Source organism: Tasmannia lanceolata, unplaced genomic scaffold, assembly GCF_043159265.1.
Source record: "Tasmannia lanceolata isolate RefF3 unplaced genomic scaffold, GAP_Taslan_0.1 ptg000025l, whole genome shotgun sequence".
Classification (NCBI taxonomy): domain Eukaryota; kingdom Viridiplantae; phylum Streptophyta; class Magnoliopsida; order Canellales; family Winteraceae; genus Tasmannia; species Tasmannia lanceolata.
The window spans coordinates 3,687,071-3,710,291 of NW_027518702.1; the positions used below are offsets into that span (position 1 = coordinate 3,687,071).

Here is a 23,221-nt window from a genome sequence, read left to right on the forward strand (position 1 = left end):
CTAATTTGGTGATCCAAACCACTCATTCCCACTACGAAATCACTTCCATCCGTCAATTTTTGCTATTGCTCTAAACTATCCATTTTCTAGGCCACAATTTGAACGATTAGATTATCCAATAAGGAAGGATTGTTTTGTGGCGTGGTCCACCGATTGTGAGAACGAACAGATGAATAGTTTTGATCATTGCACAAGGCATCATGCACCAAATGAATGGTGCTGATCACCATATCCATATGTCAAGTGGGGCCATGAAAGAAGGAGAAGCATTCTTCGGCAATGATATCCTGTCTCCACTATTTTTTCACCCCACTTTAGGATAATGCGCCTCCTTTTAACGTGATTTGACCTCGAAAAGCACTAAAGTCTGCCCACAATTCACGTTAACACTTAACAAAGGGGTCGAAAATATCATCTCACACTATAGGATGATCCAGACCGTCCATGTGATGGGTCACAACGCAAATAGGTTGTGCCGAAAAAATAATTTCCATAGGATGATCCCAACCCTCTGATCTATAGAGGAACTGCATATTATGGAAACCTCTATAGATCGGAGGGATATGATCATCCTTTAGAAATGTGACTTTTGCGGCACAACCTATTTAAGTTGTGGCCCATCACATGGACGGTTTGGATCATCCTATGATGTGGTCCATACAGTAATTTTTAAAAAATGCTCACACAATATAAAATCTCCACAATTTGAACGGTTAGATTATTATCCAATAAGGAAGGATTGTTCCTCACTATTTTTGGTGAAACGTAAGTGAGATGATTCTTTCACCCCATTGTAGGATTATACGCCCCTTGTTAAAGTTTTTGATGTCAAATCACGTTAACAGGGGGCGCATAATCCTACAGTAGGAGTGAAAAAAGCGTTTACCGAACATAAATATTGGGGTAAATGCTAACATAAGCCGATGGTGAAGTAATTCACTTCTATCCCCCCGCCTATATCCTTCGTGTCTCTAACCCTACCTTTTTTCCCGAACAGTAGAGAGAAGAAGAACTATTTTTTTTCTTCTTCTGCATTTCAAAGCTCTGAACTTGGAACGATCATGGCCGAAAGAATCAATGCCAATACTCACCACAATCTCTCAGTCTCTACTCCCCAGCAGATTTCCAAAGGTAACCCACTTTCATTTCTTCTTATTTTCTCAAACCCTCATCTTTTTACTTAACTTTTCTCCTTCTATTTCTGTTCTCTTCTTTTTCCCCACAAAACCCTAGTTTCTTGGCATGATTTATATTCATTCTCTTGTTTTTTTTTTTTTTTTTTTTTTCATTTTCCGAGTTTTTCTTCTGTGTTTATGGTGGATACTGTGTTTTTTACACTCTTCTTCTGTTAACATGCAATATGTTACTTTTTATGTTTTACAGGTCCTTTTCCTTTTTCATATTGTCATTTTTTTTTCCTAATCCACTTATAGATATGATGATCTGAGTTGGTTCTGTGGTGGTGCAAATTGCATCTTTTGTTTAATATATTGAGTGTTGAAATTTACTTCACAGTCTTAATATTGGAATGCTATGAATGTCCTCAGGGTAATAGGATTGCTTAATATTGAGTCCATGTTGATGAATATATGATTGCTTGCTGTTACTTGAGTAGATGATGTAGGGTTAAAAAGGTTGTTGTGATATTTTCTATTTTGGAGTGTCTTGTAACACATGATATATGAGAACTTGTTTAGACTTTGTTATGGTCCTGATAAACTTGAGCTTATCTTGTGCTTGAATTGGGTTGATTTCACACCCATTGGAAACCAATACAGATCCATTGATCCCACACCAATCAAACTAATCTTAGCCTTTGGACAATGGGATGCAAGGGGATGGTTGAAAAAGTTAAGCAAAAAAGGTGCAAGTTCATGCAAAAGTCATGGCAGTCAAGTGGTTCAGGTTGTCCTTTTTTTTTTTGATTTTTCGGTCATGGCCATCGACTTTGTCCACCGGATCAATAGCCCTAATTGCTGTACATGTGTGCCACCTTGTGGTGGAGAGGGCTAGTATTAGAAAGTCCATGCCATCACAAAGCTTCATAGCGCCATTAAAAAAGGCTTCATAGCAATTTTACTATGTTATAAGGATACAATGTTTTTCCAATCCATTGTATGCTAAGGCCTTGGGACACAGCCATAAACTACATAATCAAATTTGTTGAACATTTTTCCTATTAGGGTAGTTTGCCTTTTTATTAAACTCAAAGTATGCCTCAATGTAACATGGACATTTATTACTATGAGTTGTGGCTCCCTATGTTCAACATGCATGGTTGCAAATGCATATGAACAAGGTTCAACTTCATCGGTATGTAAAAGGCTGGAAAATAAAGAATTTAAACTCCTAAGGTGAAGGGAGCCGCCGGGTTTCAGACTTTCAGTCTATTAGCCTCGTAGACTGTTTATACAGTTTTAGCTAAGGTATTAGCAGAGCGGCTCAAAAAGCTTCTTCCCTTGATTATCTTTGATAGTTTGTGTGCTTTTGTTAGTTAGAGACAGATTCTGGATTGTTAATTGATTGCAAATGAGGCGGCTGATTTTGTCTCTAGATTTGGCGCTGGGGGTATCATTTATAAGTTAGATATGGAAAAAGTCTATGATCGGGTGGAGTGGGCGTACCTAGATAATCTGCTTGGGAGGATGGCTTTGGAGATCATAGGAGAGTGTGGATAAGAAGCTGTCTTTCTTTGGCTTGGTTCTCGGTGCTTATAAATGGTTCTCCTAGAGGTTTTTTCAAATCCTCCCAGGGCTTGCGCTAATGAGATCCCCTTTAATCTTTCTTATTTGTTATCGTCGCCGAGACTTTGAGCCGTCATGGTAAAGGCTAGATCTTCTGGGTTGATTGAAGGCTTCACATTTGGTCAGAATGGTGTGGAGGTATCTCACACACAGTTTGTTGATGATACTTTTCTATTTTGTGCCCCTAATCTTTCACAGATTTTGAATTTGAAGGCTATCCTTCGGTGCTATGAACCGATAACTGGTCAAAGATCTAACTTCCATAAGTCTAGAATCTTTGCTTTGAACATTGATCCTCAACTAGCTCTGCACTTAGTCAGTATATTGGGGTGCAGGTTGGATCAGCTTCCTTCTACTTATCTTGGCCTCCCTCTAGGGGTGGGCCTCCCCAAAAAGCTTTTTTGGGATTCTATTGTGGAGAGAATAGCCAGAAGATTAGATACGTTGAAGAGAAATCTCTTATCGCGGGGAGGAAGAGTTACTCTAATCAAGGAGGAAGAGTTACTCTAATCAAGGCAGTGTTGGCAAACATTACCATATATCATCTAGCGTTGTTTAAATGTCCTATATACATTGTGAATCATATCGAGCAGATTCAAAGACACTTTCTTTGGGGGGGATCAGAGGGGGATAAGGGCATTCCTTTGGTGAGGTGGGAAAAGGTATGCAAGCTGATTAAATGAGGGGGGCTGGGGATTAGAAGAATCAGAGAGGTGAATCTTGCACTTCTGGGTAAATGGCTTTGGAGATCTGGAGTGGAGCAATTCCAACCATGGTTTTAAATTTCGGTTTCGGAAATCGTTTCGGCCCTCACAGAAACCGAAATTTCAGCGGGTACACCATTAAAAAACAATATATTATTTAAGACCAAATTTCGGCAATTTCGGGAAAAATGCTGTATAATTAATAAATTTGAGATTTTTGGGTTGACTTTCTTGAAATTTCAGACGAAATATAAAAAACCGAAAAAATTTCGGACGAAATTTCGGCTGAAATCCGGTACCATTCGAGTTTTGCCAATTTCGGTTTCGCTGTTGACCAAAATTCGAAATTTCGGTCGAAATTTAAAACCATGATCCCAACTTTGGGCTAAAGTAAATAAAGCAAATATAGATCTAAAATAGGGCATTGGGAAGCTAATGACTGCTATAGGAAGCAAGGGTCTATGGTGTGACGTGATATAATGCGAATCAGCCATAGGTTTATTCACGGAACAAGATTCAGGGTATATTTTGGAGATCGAATTAAATTTTGGCATTAGGCATGGTGCTCCCCTGATCCTCTTAAAATTATTTTTCTTTCTTTGTTTGACGTTGCGGCGCATAAAGAGGCTCTAGTCAAAGAATGTTTTGAGACAAGTGGGATCAGAGTTGTTTGGAAGCAAGGCTTTAGAAGAAACTTCTTTGATTGGGAATTAGATTCAGTCTCTAAACTCTTGGAGTTGCTAGAATGGTGCTATGTTATTTCAACTGGGGCGGATAAAAGGGTATGGATCCGGGACTCTTCTAGAGTGTTCTATGTCAAGTCCTTCTATAATCAGCTTGTGCCTTGTTCCGAGCCTCCCATATCCGCTAAAGCGTGGACGATTCAAGCTCCTCCTAGAGTTCGCTTGTTTGGATGGGCTACTTGTAGTGGTCGCATCCAAACAATTGATTTTCTAAGGAAAAGGGGAATGTGGTTAGCGGATCATTGCCCGCTGTGCTTAGAGGTGGGGGAATCGATAGACCATATCTTCATTCATTGCAAGGTGGCTAAAGAGGTTTGGAGCAGTATCCTTTCAAGGTTCGGAATTGCTTGGGTTTTTCCTTCTTCTCTTTCTGACCTTTTGGTGAGTTGGGAGATGGTTCCTTGGAAGTAAAAGGGGAAAAATGCTTTGGAACATTTGTTTGTTAGCTACTCTATGGGTTATCTGGAAAAAAGAGAAATTGCAAAGTTTTCGTCGGTATTGCCAAATCTTCGCACTTCTTATTTATTAAGGTGTTTGCTTTGTCTATTGCCTGGGTGAGAGTCTTTCCTGCCTTTCGTTTCGTCTCGGCTTTCGACTTGTGGGAGGGTTGGAAGGAGGTATGTTTCAGTGAAAGGCGTCCTCAGATTGTTCAAGTGTGGGCGGCTCCTCCCAATGGGTTTCTTAAGCTTAATTTTGACGGCTAGAGTCTTGGGAATCCCGGTCCTACAGGTATTGGCGGTGTTCTTAAAGACTCTTGCGGCAAGGTCATTTGGGCTTTCTTAGGTCCTATTGGGGTAGCAGATGCGAGTGAAGAGGAGGTGAGAGTTGTATATCAGGGTATACAAAGTTTGGAGTCAGATAGTCTTTGGATCAAGTCATTGTGGAAGGAGACTCCAAGAACGTCATTAGGTGGCTCTGCAGATCAGCATTCTCTCCGTGGAGATTTGCCTCTTAGATGAGATTTTTGATCGGGTGCTTGGATCATCTATTATTTTCATCCATGTTCGTAGATCTGCCAATAGTGTGGCTGACAAGCTTGCTAGGGAGGGCGTTTAAAAATCGGATATGAAGATGTTCGATTTTCTTCCACCTTGATCTTTTTCCCTTTCTTATCTGTATCTTCTTTTCTATTTCTCCTTCTTATATTCTTTGGTGGACCATCTCACTCTTTGTATTTCATTTAATGAAACTGCTACCATTCAAAAAAAAAAAAACAATTTAAATTTATAAGTAAACAATCTGCATATGCCTTGTGATCACATATCTCAAGGAAAATGACCTTTTCCATATTTTATAAAATCACAAAGAAGTAAATGAAACATTTATACCATTCAAAAAAAAAGAAAAGAAAAAGAAAAAGAAAAGAAAAGTAAATGAACATTTATGTCTCTTTTGTTGGCCTCATTCAACTATCAAATTGCGTAAGTTCTCATGTGAACAACAATGATACAGTAAGTGCTTGAAATGCCATTATACCCTTTTCATCTTTGGAAAGCATCCTAGAAAATGAACAAATCCAATCATGTATGCCTTTTCATGAATTGGAACCCATATGAAAACTTGCATTGGAATAATCGAATGCTTTGTTTAGGTCATTCATTTAGGTAAAGTATGATTATAAAAAAGTATAAAATTGATCAATCTACCTCTCTAGAATAGATAAATATCTCACAAGGACAATTGAGAAGAATATCGGAAAGTCCCCTTTCAATTGAAAACACATGGAATTGATACGTGAGTTCTGAAATTTTATGTCAGTGAAAGGGGGTGGAGATCGGAGCTTGATGGTCTGGAGTTCAAGGAAAATGTTCCAATCCACCTTAGTATCTTAGTCCGCCTGGACGAGAAGCTAGAATTAAGAAGGGGCCCACCTCAGCTATCCCCTTCCCATGGCCAAGATGCTTCAATTGTGGCTTTCTTTTCCTGATGGATTTTCTTCCACGAGAAGAGTACTTCTGAATTCTTGTTTAGAATATGAATGCGATAAAAAAATGACATCATTGATCACTAAAAATCTTTGTCTTTATTAGAAAAAAGGGGTTTTTAGAAGGAGGAGATTTGGTAGCTATACGTGCATTGGCCGTGTTGATCGAGTCAACTGGAGTCAGTACTAAGATGATTCGATGGTGTGTATCTAATACTTCGGAAGGCCAATTGTGGTTTGCGGTGACAACAGACCTGTGGTGACATCATTGGAAAATCTTCAAGTAGATGTGAAACAAGCCAAGGTGGAGATTGTTGGGAAAGTTGCCTTGTTTCCCACTATCTCTTTTGTATTTTGACTTTTAGTTGTGGGTTGTGTTCGGAAGCTAAAATGGGAAAGGATTTTTCTTCGTAGGTTTTGGAAAACCTAGATATAAAAGCCCCCATAACCTACGACCAAGATGTGTGGCAATAGAGAGGAGGCGAGGAAAGGAAAAAAAAGAGAGGAAATGTGAGTGTGAGAGTGCTTTGTTAAAGCAGAGTGGGCGCAACTGATTGAAGCTCTGATACCAAATAATGTAGAGTAGGCAGCGGATTGAATCTTTGATATCAAGTTATGCAGAGTGGCATAGTAGCGGAAGCTTTGATATCCAAATTGATGCACCGTAGGCGTAGCGAAAGCTTAGGTTATGGTTAGAGTTGAATTAAAGGCAAGAGAATGGAAAAAGGGAGGAAAACTAAGGGTGTGTTCTATTGTCATACTTGGGCGGAAAAGGAACTGGAAAATACCCCCTTTTCCGTGGAATTTGCGTTAAGTGGTCGTTCTGTTGTTTAAAATCGTGGAACTTTCCATCTGACCTGTGTTCCGTGCCGGATGACGTGTCGCCCTAAAATCCCTGCCCATCTTTCCGCTTCTCAGCAGTGGAAAGAACCCAAAATCCATGGAAAATCTTTTGATCGCGGGCAACAAATATGAGTCTTCACCTCCCATCACGAGTAAGAAATTGGGCTTTCGTACTTGCCCTCTTAACACCGTCCCCTCCCTCCTCCTGTTCCTGGACTCGCTTTGCCATCGCCTTTGTCACCTTCACTTACGTCTCTCTCTTTGATATGGTTGGTGCCATTCTAATTGACATCCAATGACAGAGACCTTTCGACTCTCTACATTTTTTCCAATTTGCATCTTCTTCCTCACAATGTCAGTATTCCAAAACTCCTCACATTTTCACCCAAAAACTCCCCACGCTTTTACCCTTTTCCTGATTCTCCTCCTTCCATTCCCCGAAATTCAAGCCTGCAAAACCACGAAAGATTGGCAGCAGCATGATGCCTGAGAGATCAAGACCGGATGAGTTCGACATCCCTTTGCCGCTGCCCAAACCCTACAATTCTAAGCACTCTCAGATCACCGTGATCTCTAATGCGCTCGTATGGTTTGCACCTAGGTGGAAGAACCTAACTGCTATTCCCGGAACGCCATCATATGAGTTTTTTCCGAGAACAACCGACCATACTAATTTATTATCAAATGCTTCCTAACGAATTTTTCAAACCCAATCAGTATACTTTTCCATCAGTGTTGAAAACATGTGCTCCAGTCATGATAATTAAAGAAGGGAAACATATTCACTGTCAGATTATCAAACATGGATTGAATTAAGACGACTTTGTTCTTAGCAACCTCATTAAGATGTATGTCATTTGTGGTATCATGGATGATGCTCAACAATTGTTCTAAGGGAGTGTTGAATTGAGAGAGTTTTTGTATGTTATTGACAAGAGAAGAGAAGGAATTATTGTTGTGTGGAATGTCATGATTGATGGGTTTATCAGAATAAGGGCTTTTGAATCAGCTCGAAAACTGTTTGTTGTAATGCCTCACGTAAGTGTGGTATCTTGGAATGGAATGATAGTTGGGTATGCACAAAATGGTTTCTTCAAGGAGGCCTTGGAAATATTTTGCGACATGCAGATGTTGGATCTACTGTCCAAATATGTGAAATTGGTTAGTGTTCTTGCAAATTTGCAAATATGGGCACTTGATTTGGGTGAATGGGTTCATAAATTTGTAGAGAAGAACAAGATGAAAGTGGATGAAGTGCTTGGTTTTGCATTGATTTATTTTTATCCAAGTGTGGGAGCATAACAAGGATTTTTTTATCCCGTCTCTCTTCTCAAGCCACCACAATACCCCATTTAACATAAGCATCCCTACCAAGTTCCTCTCTAACACAAGGAGAGACGAGAAACGACGAAATTAAACCCTAATCTCCCCCATCCCCTCTCTCGGCTTCGCTCTTCTGCTTTTCTCAATATAACGAAGCCTTGGTTTTTTTTATTATACTTTTGATACTTAAAAAACTTTAAGAAAAACTTGTAAACGAGGTTGTCTGGATATTTTACTCTAATATTAAAGACATTGGTATTTAATTTTGGATGCATAGATTGCCAAACATTGGTTTCATATAATATCTATTTTAAAGTTAGTAAACTTTCCCTACGCTTCCTATCCAATAGAACACTCCATTTTATATTTTCTGTTTATTTTTCTTACAGTTTCCAGGCAACAGAACACACATACCACCCCTTTTCCTTTCCATTTCTTTTCCAATTCCTTTCCATTTGCCACATCATTTCCTTTTCTTTTCCCAAACAAGCAGCACAACAGAACGGACCCCAAGGAAAAAAAGAGGAAAAGGGAGGAAAAGGGACGTGGAAAGGTTGAAAAGGGCACATGAAACTGTTGAAAGGATAATTTCAAAAAAAAAAAGAAAAAAAGAAGAAGAGAAACTGTGGTCAGGTCAGTTGAAAGGGGCTAAAGAGGATGTAAAACTAATGGAATCCTATAGGTAATCTAATGAAGTTTATCAAGATGAAAATGTATGGTTGGAAGTTAAAGAATAGATTGGTGGGATTCTTAGGGTTTAAAGAATGGAAGTTAAAGGTTCCCTAAGTGGGTGTTTGGCTAAGGTAGAAGGACATATTAGTTAAGGGACGTAGTTATTGTAGACTAGGGTTGGTGGTGTAGGGAGGTAGTTATTGCAAACTGGGGTTGGTGGTGTAGGGAGGTTGAAGAGAATCAAGAATAAATCAGTGAAGGGAATGGATGCGATTCGGTTATGGGTTTCTTTGGGTTAAAGATGTCTAAAATTTTAAGGGTTCATGGATGACTATAGTTTAGGGGGCTTTTGGGCGGTGTAAAACGCCAAAAACTCTAGATTGTTTTCATGAGGTTTCAAAGGGGTCTTTTGGTGAGTAAACAAGGGTTCTGTATGACTATGTTTTAGAGCTGGTTTTGCATCAAAATAAAGCAGGAGATTTCTTGATGGGTGGTTGCTAAAAGGTAGGGAGTGAAGAGGGTTTTAGGGTAGGAAAAGGAAGGTTTTGGGTAGTTGAAAGTGTCGACTAAACAAAGGGAAATGAGGGTTTCGGCGTAGGATGAACTAACCTGTAGCAAGGAATCTTAGCAACAACAGCAAGTGGTTGTGATTTTTCTCCGGCTGGACCTTCAATCTGCAAGACAACTCGAGGGACTAGTTTGTCAAGACCCATTCTTCAACCGAACTTTATTTCATAATAAAAAGGGGCGATGATATTTTCACCCTTAACCTGAGCATTTGTCCAACTCCACAAGAAGAGATTTGATTTCTTCAAAAAAAAGTTTCTTCTTCCGAAGCTTGCTCGGCTTCATTTAAAGTCCTACTCTCTGAAGCCTTTCATCTTAAGATCTTTTCTTCCAACTTCCGGATCCTTGCCTCTTTCTGCGCTTCCCAGTCCTGCTGCCTTTCTCTTCTTTCGTCCATCATGAACCTGACGAAGAAAGGGTGTTTATGCATTGGCTTATGGGATTCCTTCACGTCATAAGTCCGAGATAAGGTGAAAAAGACTCCCCTCCTTCTTTGGCTTCTCTCTTAAATAGAGTCCATTGTCTTTTTATGACTTCACCAATTTTCTCCCTAGGAGTTGGAGAGGATTTTGATGCTTGTTCTTCATTGTAGTTCATGCCCCTAATCCTTTGTAGAAATTCCTCCAGTTCCAATTGATCCAAAGGACGCTTCCTTTTCCGACTCAGGCCTACCGGGGGAGAGGAAGGGGAGGGGGAGAGGGAGGGGGAGAGTTATTTCTGATGTTCCATTTTCCTTCCTGTCTAGGACTGGAGTGATTAGCTTCCAAAGTTCCTCAACTTAGAGAGGTAACCGCTTAATAAAATCAGAAACTACTTATTAAAACCAATAACCGCCCCCATATCACACGAAGTAGGGGGGCCCCATACTTGATTTGAAAGCATTTATAGTGCCCAATACACCCATGACCAAAGATACTACCTTTTCGACTTCCAAAGATAATATGACAAAAATTCCTATAGTAATGTAAGCGTCGGTAGAAAGCCCAAGCATGGACTTTGACTTGCTTCTAATCATCCCCTTCAGATATCCCAAGGCATGGACTTTCACATGCTTCTAATCATCCCCTTCAGATATCCCAAGGCACCATAAAAGATCTACTATAAGTGATGATAGCTCCAACCACCTTTAACCACCTTTATAAGAAGCGTCTCTCCTCCTTTTTGTCCTTTCCGATGATCACAATTTAATATCTCGATTTTGAGTTCCCAGGTTAGAAGCGTACACGACTGATTTACTTTTTTGAATTCCCAAAAAACCTAATCCAACTAGAATTCATAAGATATCTTCTAAAGGTAAAGGCCTCCAAGACTAGTTATCCAATCACGCATGGGCCCCACAGGTCTCCTTGCAGGAATGCACAGCGGGTACCCCTCCACTGATTTATTTGCAAGACAGAGAAAGGGAGACGGGAGGGCAAGGCTAATGTGGGAATACTAAATTTCCTATGGAATTTGAAATTTGAATTCAACAGAGAGAGACCTACAGGAACAACGGTCTTTTTGCCCAACAACCTCCAGTCGGACAACGCTTGGTTTTTACTCCCCTCCGGTGGAACCAAGGGCACCGATCGGAGACCAGGAACACCGGGACGAGTCAAAGATGGCAATTCTAGAGAGTTCGACGATGGATAATTAGAGGTTCCATGGGATTCCAAGGATTGTCCCATGTTAAAATCAATACCTATAGTAAAAACCTTATCCAAGACCCATAGGAGAACGAAGGAAGCGAATTTCCATCTGGGGGCCAAAATTTTAGCCGAAACAAAGCTCATACACTGCCTGTGTTCTCCCTCCTATCTTCCCTAATTTTTCTCTCAAATTCCTACCAAAACTCTAATATTTTGGACGACCAACTCAATCTCCTAACCAACTAGAACAAAAGGCTATTTCATTTTTGGAATGAAATAGTAATGTAACATAATAGTGATGTACCAAAATAAAATGAAATCCCTTAATAGTGACTCTTATCTTTTTTTTCAAAAATAGTACCACGATGGAAGAACATAATAAATGGACCTGTGATGATAATTATGATTTTTTTTCTGCATCAGGAGCGGGTACAGTTATGTTGCATGCCAGTTCAGTAGTTAGTCCTTTCTATTTGCAATGAATGGTTTCATTTCCTTACTATACTGGATCTTGTAATTTGTACTTGTTTCACTTTTGCAGAAATACTAGGATCTGATAATTCCATTCCTCTTTCACCCCAATGGCTTTTACCAAAGCCCGGAGAAAATAAGCCTGGAATGGTAACTGGGGTAAGTAATGCCACATCACACTTCTTTGACTTCACCAGTCTAGCCAAGTGTTTATCTTGCCTGACTTGCATTGACTGAACTTTTTTTTGAATGGTCACTGACTGAACTTTTTACACCGTATTCTTTCAATTTTTGGGAACTTTTTACACCAACTCTAACCCAACATGAGATAGCATTCCCTCAACCCTAACCCAACCCAACCAGAGGAAATGCCAACCCAACCCTAGCCAAAATCAGGTTAAACCCATCGGGTTCGAGTTGAGTCGACCCAAGTTGCACCCTTAAGTCCCACATATCTTCTTCATGTGTTAGCTTCCGTTGTCACACTTTTTTTTTTCTCTTTTTCTTTTCCCATTTGCTGCCTGGCTGCCCTGCAGGAACCTCATTTAAACTCTTATGCAAGTAACAACAGTTGCTCAGATGTCCTGAAAGCATCGGGAAATGGTGATGACTCTCATGATAGTGGAAAGAGAAGGGATGTTTTTAGGCCATCCTTACATGATGCAGAAAGTGGACGTCGTGATCGTTGGCGTGATGAAGAAAGAGATACCAGTTCTGTTATTCGCAGAGATAGCTGGAGAGAGGGAGAGAAAGAGCTTGGTGATACTCGCAAGATGGAACGTGGGGAAGCACGCCGTGTGCCATTGGAACGGTGGGCGGATTCAGGGAACAGGGAAAGTAATTATGAGCAACGGCGTGAGAGCAAATGGAGCACACGTTGGGGATCCGATGATAAGGAGTCAGAAAATTGGCGCGAGAAATGTTCGGATTCTGTCAAAGATGGTGAAGGGCCTCGTGATGCAGGAATGAGCCCTCTTCTTAATCATCCAAAGGATGTGGACAGAGAGGGGGACCATTATTCCAGGCCGTGGAGGTCTAACTCTTCTCAAAGTCGAGGAAGAGGAGAACCTCATCATCGTCAAACTCTGACGCCAAACAAACCAGCTCATTTGTTTGCCTATGCTAGGGGGCGAGGGGAAAATGTTCCTTCAACCTTTTCTGCTAGTCGGGGAAGGGTCAGCTCCATTGGAAGCAGTGGGAATAACAGTTCTCATCCTTATTCTCTAGCTAATGTTTCAGACAAGGGTGAAGGTTCCTACGGAGATCCCTGCACTTTAAGATACACTAGGACCAAATTGCTTGATGTATACAAGATTTCTAACCTGAAAACATCTGGAAAACCATTAGATGGGTTTGTAGAAGTCTCCTCTCTAACACTGTCAGAACCTTTGGAGCCTCTGGCACTTTCTGCACCTACGCCTGAGGAATTGGTATTTGGATTTTACGATTTATTTAGTGAATTATCCTTTTGTATGTATTTATTTTTAATGAGTTGGTGCTTGATAGGTTATTCTGAAGGGAATTGACAAAGGGGATGTAGTAAGTAGTGGCACACCTCAGGTTTCTAATGATAGTTCCCTTGGGCGTAACTCTACAGACATTCCAAGGAGAGCCAAACTCGGTAGTGGACCACTTCTGGATGTTTCATATTTATTACTTTCTTAAATTATGATTATTTGGTGTAATTTTGCTGATACATATTTATTGCTAAGCAGGCAGTAGAGAAGATTTATCTTCCGCAGTGGATGAATATAGGGATGAAACTGCTAACAACTCAAAAGGTGATCATCTCGGTTATTCCGAGAGTCCATCCTATGAAAAGCACCTGCAACCTTATAGGCCTGATTCAAAGTTGGATACACTTCAAAATCTTCATCCGTACCAAGATAATAAGTTTAATGTAGAAGGTACTGCATCAACTTCCACACCCTGAGTTGCTTACTTTTAGTATGGATATCAATGTTCAGATTTTATTTTCTTCTTTTATATAACCTCATCTTACACATATTAAGTCTTGTTATATTATTTAAAGTATAACAGTATCCATTATTTTATTCAAGCCTTGTCTGTGCTACATACATCTTGCAGCACGTCAATTTGATGATACAGCTGGCAGCAGAGAAGTGAGCATGCAGGAAAATACTTCCTCACATTCAAGCATTCCTTGGAGATCGCAATCTGTAGGTGAACGCTCACTTGGGTCATCATATGATTGGAGAGATTTTTCTGCTGAAATTAGTTCAAGGGATGAAGTTTCTGCTAAAAAAGTCTTGCCACAACTTTCTCCAGAGGAATTATCCTTTTATTATAAAGATCCACAAGGTGCAATTCAAGGTCCTTTTTCGGGTGGTGATCTAATTGGATGGTTTGAGGCCGGATATTTTGGCATAGATTTGCAAGTTCGCCTGGCAGGTGCTTCTGGTGACACTCCTTTCTCGTTACTTGGGGATGTCATGCCCCACTTGAGAATGAAATCAAGGCCACCACCTGGGTTTGGTGCACCAAAACAGAGTGACATTGTGGAGGACCCAAGAGAGCTTCATACAGGTTCAAGTGAAATTGATATTTTAAAGAATGAGCAAAGGAATAGAAATGAGTCAATAACTGAAGTTGAGAATCGCTTTTTAGAGTCATTGATGTCTGGAAATTTGAGCAGTTCTGCGGTTCAAAATCTTGCTTTCACCGAAGGTTGGTTGCTTCATGATAATTCTTCTATTTGGATTTGAAAATTGTGGTGTTTATTACTACTTTACTTCGCATTTACTTTTCATGTATATTCATATAATACATGTTTGAGCTCCTATATTATGGCGGTCTCATCTTCAATGCATTGGCCATCACTTACATGATCAGTTCTGTTGTTATTTGTAGGTATGCAAGGATATATACGGAATAACTCTGATGTTCCTGCAGTGGGATTGGAAAGTGGGAGTGATCTAAATTACCTCATGGCCCAGAGAATGTCACTAGAGAGGCAATTGTCTCTACCCAATCCTCTTCCGTATTGGCCTGGAAGAGATGCTGCATCCATGGCATCCAAGGCAGAGGTCGTCACCAAATCTCCTTCACCACATTCGAAACAGTTACCTCCAAGGGAAGAAGGTCTTCATCAAATCCCTCATTCTCAGCATGTGGGCATGGGGTCTATCCTGCAAGTTGTGGCGGATAAGTCTTCTTCCCCAGCTGTCACCAATGGAGCTCCAACTGGGTCAAATTTCCCTATTGCTAGATCTCTGAGCAGCACTGGTCACGGTGGAGTGGATATTCTTAAAGATAAGATGGACATGCATCATAATCATCATTTCATGCCCCCAGCTGGTTATGGAGTTCAACAGCAGAGGCTGGAACCACAGCACCACCCATCTTTATCTCATATGATTACTCAGCCCATAGATCATCCTTCTGGCACCATATCTCCAGAAAATCTACTCTCACTGGGTTTCTCTCAAGATCCACAAATGTTGAGTGTTTTGCAACAACAATATTTGCTCTCCCAACTTCAGTTGCATTCTCAGGCACCTATTCCCTCCCAGATGTCACTTCTGGATGAACTCTTATTCCTTAAGCAGCAACAGAAGCAAGAACAAGAGCACCGGTTGTTGCAACAACAGAACCATTTGCTCTCTCAGGTTCTATCTGAACATCAGTCTCATCAACGTTATGGTGAACCATCATCATATGGGCATCTACAGGCTGCTTTGCCAGCAGGTAATGCTACCATAGATTATCTTGGGCTTCGGCAACAACACGGGGCATTGAGTATTAATTCACAGATGCCACTAAATATTCCCTTGGCACCTGAAAACCGTGTCCAGGAGCATATCCTTAAGTTACAGGATGATCAGAGGTTTGCCTATGGAAATTTGTCTTCAAAAGTTTCTGAGAATATCAGCTCCAATCCTGGTTCTGAATCCTCTGCTCTACACTTGCCACATTTGATTTTTGAAAATACCGTCCGTAATGAAGGTTGGAGTGCTCCTCTGCCCCAACAAATTGGGGACATTCAACCCACTGATAGACTACGAACTCCTGCAATATCAGAGAGCTTACCTTCGGCTACTGGGATGGAGCAATCTTCAACAGAACCTCTTGTACTACAACAGCATGTTCTAGTTCCAGACAGCCGTGAAACTATGATTGAAGATCATGCACCACGAGATGCTGCAAAATTTAGTGAAACAATTTCAGTTGGCAGCTTACAAGAAATTACAGTTCCATTTTCTGCATCTTCTGTTGGGACAGACAAGAATGATATTCGTATTCCTGAAAATGTTAATGATGTGGAGGATCCTTACGTAGGTTTTGATGAAGGATCACTAGTACAAGGAGGACGGTGTCATACCGAATCACCTGTGGTGAAAGAAGTGAAAAATATGGAAGTAAAGAAAACTTCAGAGAAGAAGTCCAGAAAGCAAAAGAATTCGAAGTCACAATCCTCTTCGGACCAGGGGAAAGGGACAACAAAGACTTATCCTTCTCACCAGTCAGTACAAGAACTCAAAACTGAGGGGGCACACATTGGGGACACAAAATCTGAGTCCAACTTAGAAGCATGTGAAACACTTGATGGGACATTTGTGAGAACAAGAGATACCAAAGTTGGGATATCTACTTCAGAAACATGGAGCTCTCAGGAGGCTCAGGATACATTGTCGAGAAGTATTTCTGATAATGAAACTGGTGAAAGCAAAGCTTATCCAAGAAAAGTTGAATCTGAGTTGTTGCATAACACTCAGGTACCTTTGGCTCATCGAGCTTGGAAACCTGCTCCTGGGCTCAAGGCAAAGTCGCTGTTAGAAATTCAACAAGAGGAGCAGAGAAGGGCACGGGCAGAAATGATTGTTTCTGAGATTACTACGTCTGTTAACCCTCCAAGTTCTTCATCGTTAACTCCTTGGGCTGGAGTTATTACTAATTCTGAGCCTAAACCTGTTAAAGATATTCATAAAGATGCAGGAAGTGACACTGCACCGTTTGTCTTAGGCAGCTCCTTGAATACTCCAAATCCAAAGGGCAAAAAGAGCCAGTTACATGATTTATTGGCTGAAGAAGTTTTGGGGAAGACAAATGAGACGGCTTTGGATGCTCCTACCGGCACCGACAAGGGTTCTAGTCTGCCACCCATGCCAGTTACAACTTCACAGTTGGATGTTTCTGCTATTAATGATGATGATTTTGTTGAGGCTAAAGATACTAAAAAGAGCCGCAAAAAGTCTTTGAAGGGTAAACGTGTTGGAGTTAAGTCTCCATCCCCTGTTGCTTTAGTTGATGAAGCCATTCCTACCGAGAAAGGAAAAAATAGTCGTCAGAGACAGCAGGAAAAGGAAGCATTGCATGTTTTATCATCAGGCCCTTCTTTAGGAGATTTTGTTCTTTGGAAGGGAGATCAAGCAAACACTTTACCTGCTCCAGCATGGTCTACAGACTCAGGGAAACTTTCTAAAACCACATCATTAAGGGATATTCAGAAGGAGCAAGAGAAAAAAACGTTGGCCATCCAGCCCCAGCCCCAGATCACAACTCCTCCCAAAGCCCAGTCCAACCGAGCTGCTCCTGGAAGTGGTGGTTCATGGCAGCTTTCTGGTTCATCACCTTCCAAGGCTGCATCTTCTATACAAATTAGGTCACATGCTTCTGCCAAATCGAAATCAAAGACAGAAGATGATCTGTTTTGGGGCCCTGTTGAGCAATCAAAGCAAGAAGCCAATCAGTATGTTCAAATTTCAGAGTTTTCAGTTATTAATATCTTATGTTTATGAATATTTTTTTCCATCTATATGACGTTGCTTTGAGTTGTACTGAATTTTATTCTTGCATTCGGGAGTCTCATTCCATATAAACTGTTTCCAAGAAAAAGTTTGTTCTTATTTATCCAGCTAATAACTCCTAAGGGGTTTATATTTGATGCTTAATGAATGCCGTTTTATGAATATATTTCATCTGATATAGTTTTTACTTTGGAGGTTGTACACTTACCTGAATACCCTATTTAATTTGATTAAATGTTTTTTGATCAGTTTTTTATTTTAGTTATTTCCTCTTAGCAACATCTATACTAATCTTCTGTTATCGCATCCTAAAATGGGATTGCAATTTATGTATACTCCAGCCCTCCTACTCAGTCAAGTAGAAGCAAATTGATAGCAACATCTATATTAATCCCCTGTATCTCATCCTAAAATGGGATTGCACATTATGGATACTCCAGCCCTCCTAATCGGTAATGTAGAAGCAACATTGTTAGCAATATACCCCTTCCATTAGGCCATTAACTTAGAGAAGCCTTCATTTCAATCGGTTCTTTGTAAGAGGGATCCTAAACCATTAGCAAACAAAAGAGACCCACGAAGACGGATGTGATGAGCAAATGGGTAGTTAAGTCCTTGTGGTTGATGTGTCTGGTCCACCAATTTAAAGTCCAAACTACTGAATGCTCCATGGAGTACATAAATATGCTCCCACATATGCTGAAGATTTACAATATATGTAACCTTTTGCCTCCCTTTTCTCCCCTCCATGTTGGCTTCCAAGCACAATTTGCCATGGTATTTCTCAAACGATCTTCTACTTGGGATTTCTCCATATCCAATCTTCCTCAACTTTAAAGGTTAGGAAGTCACCATGACTAAAGAGGTACCTATTTGCGCTAGACAACAAACATGAAAGACTTTGTCCAATTATCCCATCCTAAGCTTTGACCAGCAACTCGGTATACCTAGTATAAACACATCACTGATTAATGACGACTCTCCACATTATAGGAAATTGCCATCTCATATACACCAACATGCTTGTTAGGTCAATGATGCAATGCTTGAGTTCAGTAATTCCTTGTTTTCAGCTATTATTGATCATAGTATTTGTATGCTTTAGCTTAGCTGTGTTCGCCTGGATGCAAATTTTTATTTTTTTAAAATTTAAATAAAGTAGTGATATGTGTCATATCACATATAATCTTTCAATTTTATTAATGAACTGTAAATATGTGTGCTTATTGGTTTTGTTGGGTCACTGTGCTACCTTGCTTATGTTTCACAAGGACACATGTACTCTGTCCAAGCTATATAAGCACTAACAAGTCTACATCAAGAAACCTACTTCTTTCAACTGAAAACTTGACCCGCGTTGCATTGGTTGCATAGTTGCTCGCAGCTGCTACCTGTCACAGTTCTAGAGATATCTACAAGGTTCTAGAATCTTCTAGAAGATTCTAGAACTTTGTAGATATCTCTAGAATTATGTAGATTATTCTAGAGGTGTCTGGAAGAATCGAAGATTCTAGAACCTTGTAGATATCTCTAGAATTATGTAGATTATTCTAGAGGTGTCTGGAAGAATCTATTCCCTAGGAAATCACTTGGTCTTTTTGAAGATTCTAGAACCTTGTAGATATCTCTAGAATTATGTAGATTATTCTAGAGGTGTCTGGAAGAAGCTATTCCCTAGGAAATCACTTGGTCTTTTCATGCTATTCTGTCATTGCCTTTGTGATCCATAGATCAACATGGTCGAAGTTATTTATATTGAAATCCTCTTTCCTTGGAAGGATATGCAGCTCTACTTATACAAGAAATGAGATGGTTCACGAACCCTTCCACAGTGACCCGTCACCTACCTAGAAGACTGGAACATCCCTCATTTTTGTTGAGAATACCAAAAGAACTTCACCATAAGGTGCTGCTATCCAGTTCTTTTGATCTATTCTTAACCCGACTGAACTTGTTCACATGTTGCCTAAGGAACCAGACAACAAACACCTACCAGAATATGAAGTAACATGCAAGTGAACTAATAGGTATCATGGGCAAACATACTTAAGGTTCCATAATAAACCACAAGAGGCAGCTCTTGAGAACAAAAAGGCAAAAGTGTTAGGAGGGACTATGTTTCAACCCTTATTCACTAACTGGTAGTGCATGATGATCATATAGGTTTCTATATTTTCTGGTGCCATTTCACATGTATCTGTGTGGCTCCTTGTTATACGAAGATCATCTGTACCTATCCTTGTTGAAGCTCAACTGATATTTGGAACACTGTTCAAAAGCTCGTGCTTGAATGGCATTTTGATTCTGAGTTGAACTCTGGTATCATCGAAAACTAGCTCATTTTAATGCAATTCAGATTTGGAGTTGGCACTTTGAGCAAACTGGAGTCAAGTCAACTTGGTTGAGTCTTGAATTGATCTCTGTGTTTTTAAACATTTGCCTGGATGATGCAATTTCATGAGGCCTGCATTTCTTTTTTCCCTTACAAATGTGAAAGGAACTGATTTTTCATAAGAAATTGACATTTATGGAGTTGGATCCCCCACCATTATTCTACTTCTACCTTTTGTGATTTCTTTTATTATTTTCATCGCTTTAACTATATTTAGTTTTATTCCGTGCAAGCAGGCCAGACTTCCCATCCCTTGCAAATCCTAGTAGCTGGGGATCGAAAGGCACCCCCGTGAAAGGAGCTCCCGGAGGGTCATTGAGTCGACAAAAGTCCTCTAGCGGCAGGCCTGCCAATTACCCTCTTTCATCGTCACCTGCTTCTGCTCAGTCATCCTCAAAAGGAAGGAGCGATGCTGTAACCAAATACGCAGGTACGCCTGTTACAAACCTGTAGATGTTTACATTTAAGAGTTCTATTTAAACTTTTGGGGTTCCTTTACTTTATGCAGAGGCTATGGACTTCAGAGATTGGTGCGTAAGCGAGTCCATTAGGCTAACTGGGACGAACGGTATCCTTATAATGACTGATAATCACTAACCCTTGTTTCTCCTTTCAGTTTTTGTGGTTCACTTTATCAAAACAACGACTCATTTATAGAGCCAAAATTTTTCTTTTTGCGACCCCAATTGATAATTGTCAGAGGAAAAGAAAAATCTCAGATGGTCTGTCAATTGCATGAGCTAGACATTTGGTAAAGTAGTTCTTAAATTTGACTTTGCCTGCCTTGATTTTCTTAACTACCTGACTATCAGATACGAGTTTCCTGGAATTTTGCTTGAAGCAATCTACATCAGAGGCAGAAACACTTCTGATGGAGAATCTCAGCTCGTTCGATCCTGACCACAAATTCATTGACGAGCTCCTCAACTATAAGGAGATGTTATCAGCCGATGTGATCGAGATTGCGTTTCAAGCTAGGAAGGGCGGAAAGGTGGCCGGGTTTGGCATCAATCATGTAAATACTGATGGTATCGGCACTGGGGACTATGACCTAGACACCTCATCAGGACTTGATGGATCCAACAAGGGCGGAGGGAAGAAAAAGATAAAGAAGGGGAAGAAGGTTAGTCCATCAGTGTTGGGGTTTAACGTAGTTAGTAACCGCATTATGATGGGTGAGATTCAAAGCGTGGAAGAATAGGATGTTTGGAGTCAGAGTGTATATACATTTTCTTAAAACATCTGTAAAAGTTTTTGTAGCCTTTTTGCCTCCATTATAAGCAGCAGCACTGAGTTATCAGCTCAAGCTCTTTTGTAGAGAATTCTTTAAACAGTAGAGCTCCCTTCCCCTTGTGATTTGGTTATTTATTGAAAGGCCTAGCAAGGTTAAAGCCAGGGAAATCTGAAAAAGATTTAGCTTGCTTTTTTCATCCATTCTTGCAACTCTTTTGGTTCTTTTTCCTTTGTTTTGCTGATGCTAACAAATGGATGTTTCTATACTGTTTTTTTTAAAGTTTCAAGGCCATCCATTTTATAACAAATATATTGGATGGATACGATCATCCTATGGAGAAGATTTTTTTGGTTCTTTGATGACCTTGGGCCTTGATAAATCGACCCCTAAATATCTTAAATTGACCCCTATGTCTCTTTCTCTCTCCTCTGGGCTAAGATATTTGGGTTGATTAGTGAGAGGAAGACGCATAGGGTCGATTTAAGATATTTGGGGGTCGATTTATCACTCCCCTTGTTTTAGGGCGATGATATTGTCATCACCTCTTACAGTACGCATGCGCCCCCCCCCCCCCCCCCCCCCCCTCCCCCCTTATAATGTGATTTGACGTCGATGCGTACTCGAGGGAGGGTGAAAATATCATCTCCCTTATTTAATACTAAGCAGTTTGAATCATCTTGACCAAGTTAGTCATTGTTTTTTCATGGTTCCTAATTTTCAATTAGACGTGAAGAATGCCTTCTTGCATGATAGACATAATAGACTGACGGAGGAAGTCTTTATGCAGCAACACTTAACAAGAGATAATCAGACCATTTTTGTCACAGTTAACTACTTGTCTTCATCATCACTTTGCCTGAGATGGCTTAGGCCCCGTTAGTTTAGACCTGGCTTGTTTTAGATTATGACAACCAATTCTGAATTCAAAAAACAAATTATTGGACTCAAATTCAAATGTAATTTTGAGTCCAATAATTGGTTTTGGACTCACAATCGGTTGTCATAATCTTAAACGAACAGGGCATGCAGATTATGTCAACCGATTGTGAGTGCCAATCCGTTTACTGTACTCAAAATTGCCTTTAAATTTGAGCCCAATAATCGGTTTATCACTCTCAATCAGTTTTCATAATCTTAAAACGAACAGGGCCTTAGGAGTTTTAATTGGCATTTAGATGCTGCGTCGGCAAAACATCTTGAGTGGTCGGCGTCGCCAATATGGTATTGAAAATGATTATTGTATATGAACGGACCATTTGTCTAACAAAACAAGGGAGTTCAACATAATCAAGATATAGATCAATCTTACCGTATGTATCTATTTATATAATTATATGCAGGGTTTTAAATTTTGATTTCGGCCGAAATTTTGGTGTTTTCAGAAATCGAAATTTCGGCCGAAATCACAAAATCTCGGTTGAAATTGGGTACTGGCCCACAAAATACCGGTTTTTTCAGCCGAAATTACCGAAATTTTGGTCGAAATTTGGTAAAGTAATAAAATAATCAAAATTAAGCATTTATTTCGCAGAAATTTCCAAAATTTTGTAATTTCGGAAATTTCGGTTTCGTACCCATTTCGTTTCGGTCCCGACCGAAATCCGAAATTTCGGATATTGGTTGAAATTTAAAACCCTGATTATATGTACATGTAAATTAGATATATGTACATATAAATAGAACTCCAATTCCATTTCTTAGCTTCATCTATTCGTGTTGATTCCGATCAATACCAAAAGAAAAAAACAAATCTTGGATCAACTCTTAAGAAGGCACATGTTTCCGCTCTATACCCATAATACCTAGTGATTTATTCCGGTACTGCCCTACAATATCTTACACAGAAGCCCTAACATTAGCTATGCCGTGAACCAAGGTTTTCAGTTCATGGGCGTCCCTCGTACTATTGATCTTTCCCTCTGCTGTGTCTTTAAATTTACACCGAGTGACGATCAAAATGGCCAACACCCATATATACAATTTATTGGTTGATATTTCCAATTTATTAGCCCATTTCTCAAATTTAATCTTAAAAGATCGGTTTATTTTGACATAAAATGGCCATAAAACAAACTTTACACCAATTTTTAGACATAAAATTTGTTTTACAGCCATTTTAAAGAAACAGAACCTAATGAAGACAAAATCTATTGAAAAGTGAGCTTGGGTGGCTGGTCTCACATGCAACAGCCCATCTGCGAAATGCCT

At 40.0% G+C, this 23,221-nt stretch overlaps 1 protein-coding gene across 3 annotated transcripts; it reads left to right on the plus strand.

The window, feature by feature from the left end:
* The first annotated feature begins 969 nt into the window (after positions 1-969).
* Positions 970-21,209, plus strand: LOC143857526 (protein ESSENTIAL FOR POTEXVIRUS ACCUMULATION 1-like). Of its 3 annotated transcripts, none has more exons than XM_077367974.1 (10): positions 971-1,131; positions 11,690-11,778; positions 12,156-13,049; positions 13,126-13,240; positions 13,335-13,526; positions 13,708-14,307; positions 14,491-17,329; positions 20,013-20,209; positions 20,288-20,347; positions 20,592-21,209. In XM_077367974.1, exons 1-10 carry the CDS (start codon positions 1,062-1,064, stop codon positions 20,978-20,980), a joined length of 5,445 nt encoding a protein of 1,814 aa, XP_077224089.1. In that variant the 5' UTR covers positions 971-1,061; the 3' UTR covers positions 20,981-21,209. The 3 variants fall into 3 exon arrangements, with proteins under 3 accessions (XP_077224091.1, XP_077224089.1, XP_077224090.1); XM_077367975.1 differs by having other exon boundaries at positions 972-1,131; positions 20,016-20,209; XM_077367976.1 differs by lacking the exons at positions 20,288-20,347; positions 20,592-21,209 and having other exon boundaries at positions 970-1,131; positions 19,997-20,188.
* Positions 21,210-23,221: the final 2,012 nt, after the last annotated feature.

Bases quoted from the DNA above. Each gene is read 5' to 3' on its own strand.
- LOC143857526 (XM_077367974.1), top strand. From the start codon at position 1,062: ATGGCCGAAAGAATCAATGCCAATACTCACCACAATCTCTCAGTCTCT. The intron at 13,527-13,707 runs GTACTGCATCAA...TACATCTTGCAG, and splicing joins TAATAAGTTTAATGTAGAAG to CACGTCAATTTGATGATACA. The intron at 20,210-20,287 runs GTACGCCTGTTA...TACTTTATGCAG, and splicing joins TGCTGTAACCAAATACGCAG to AGGCTATGGACTTCAGAGAT.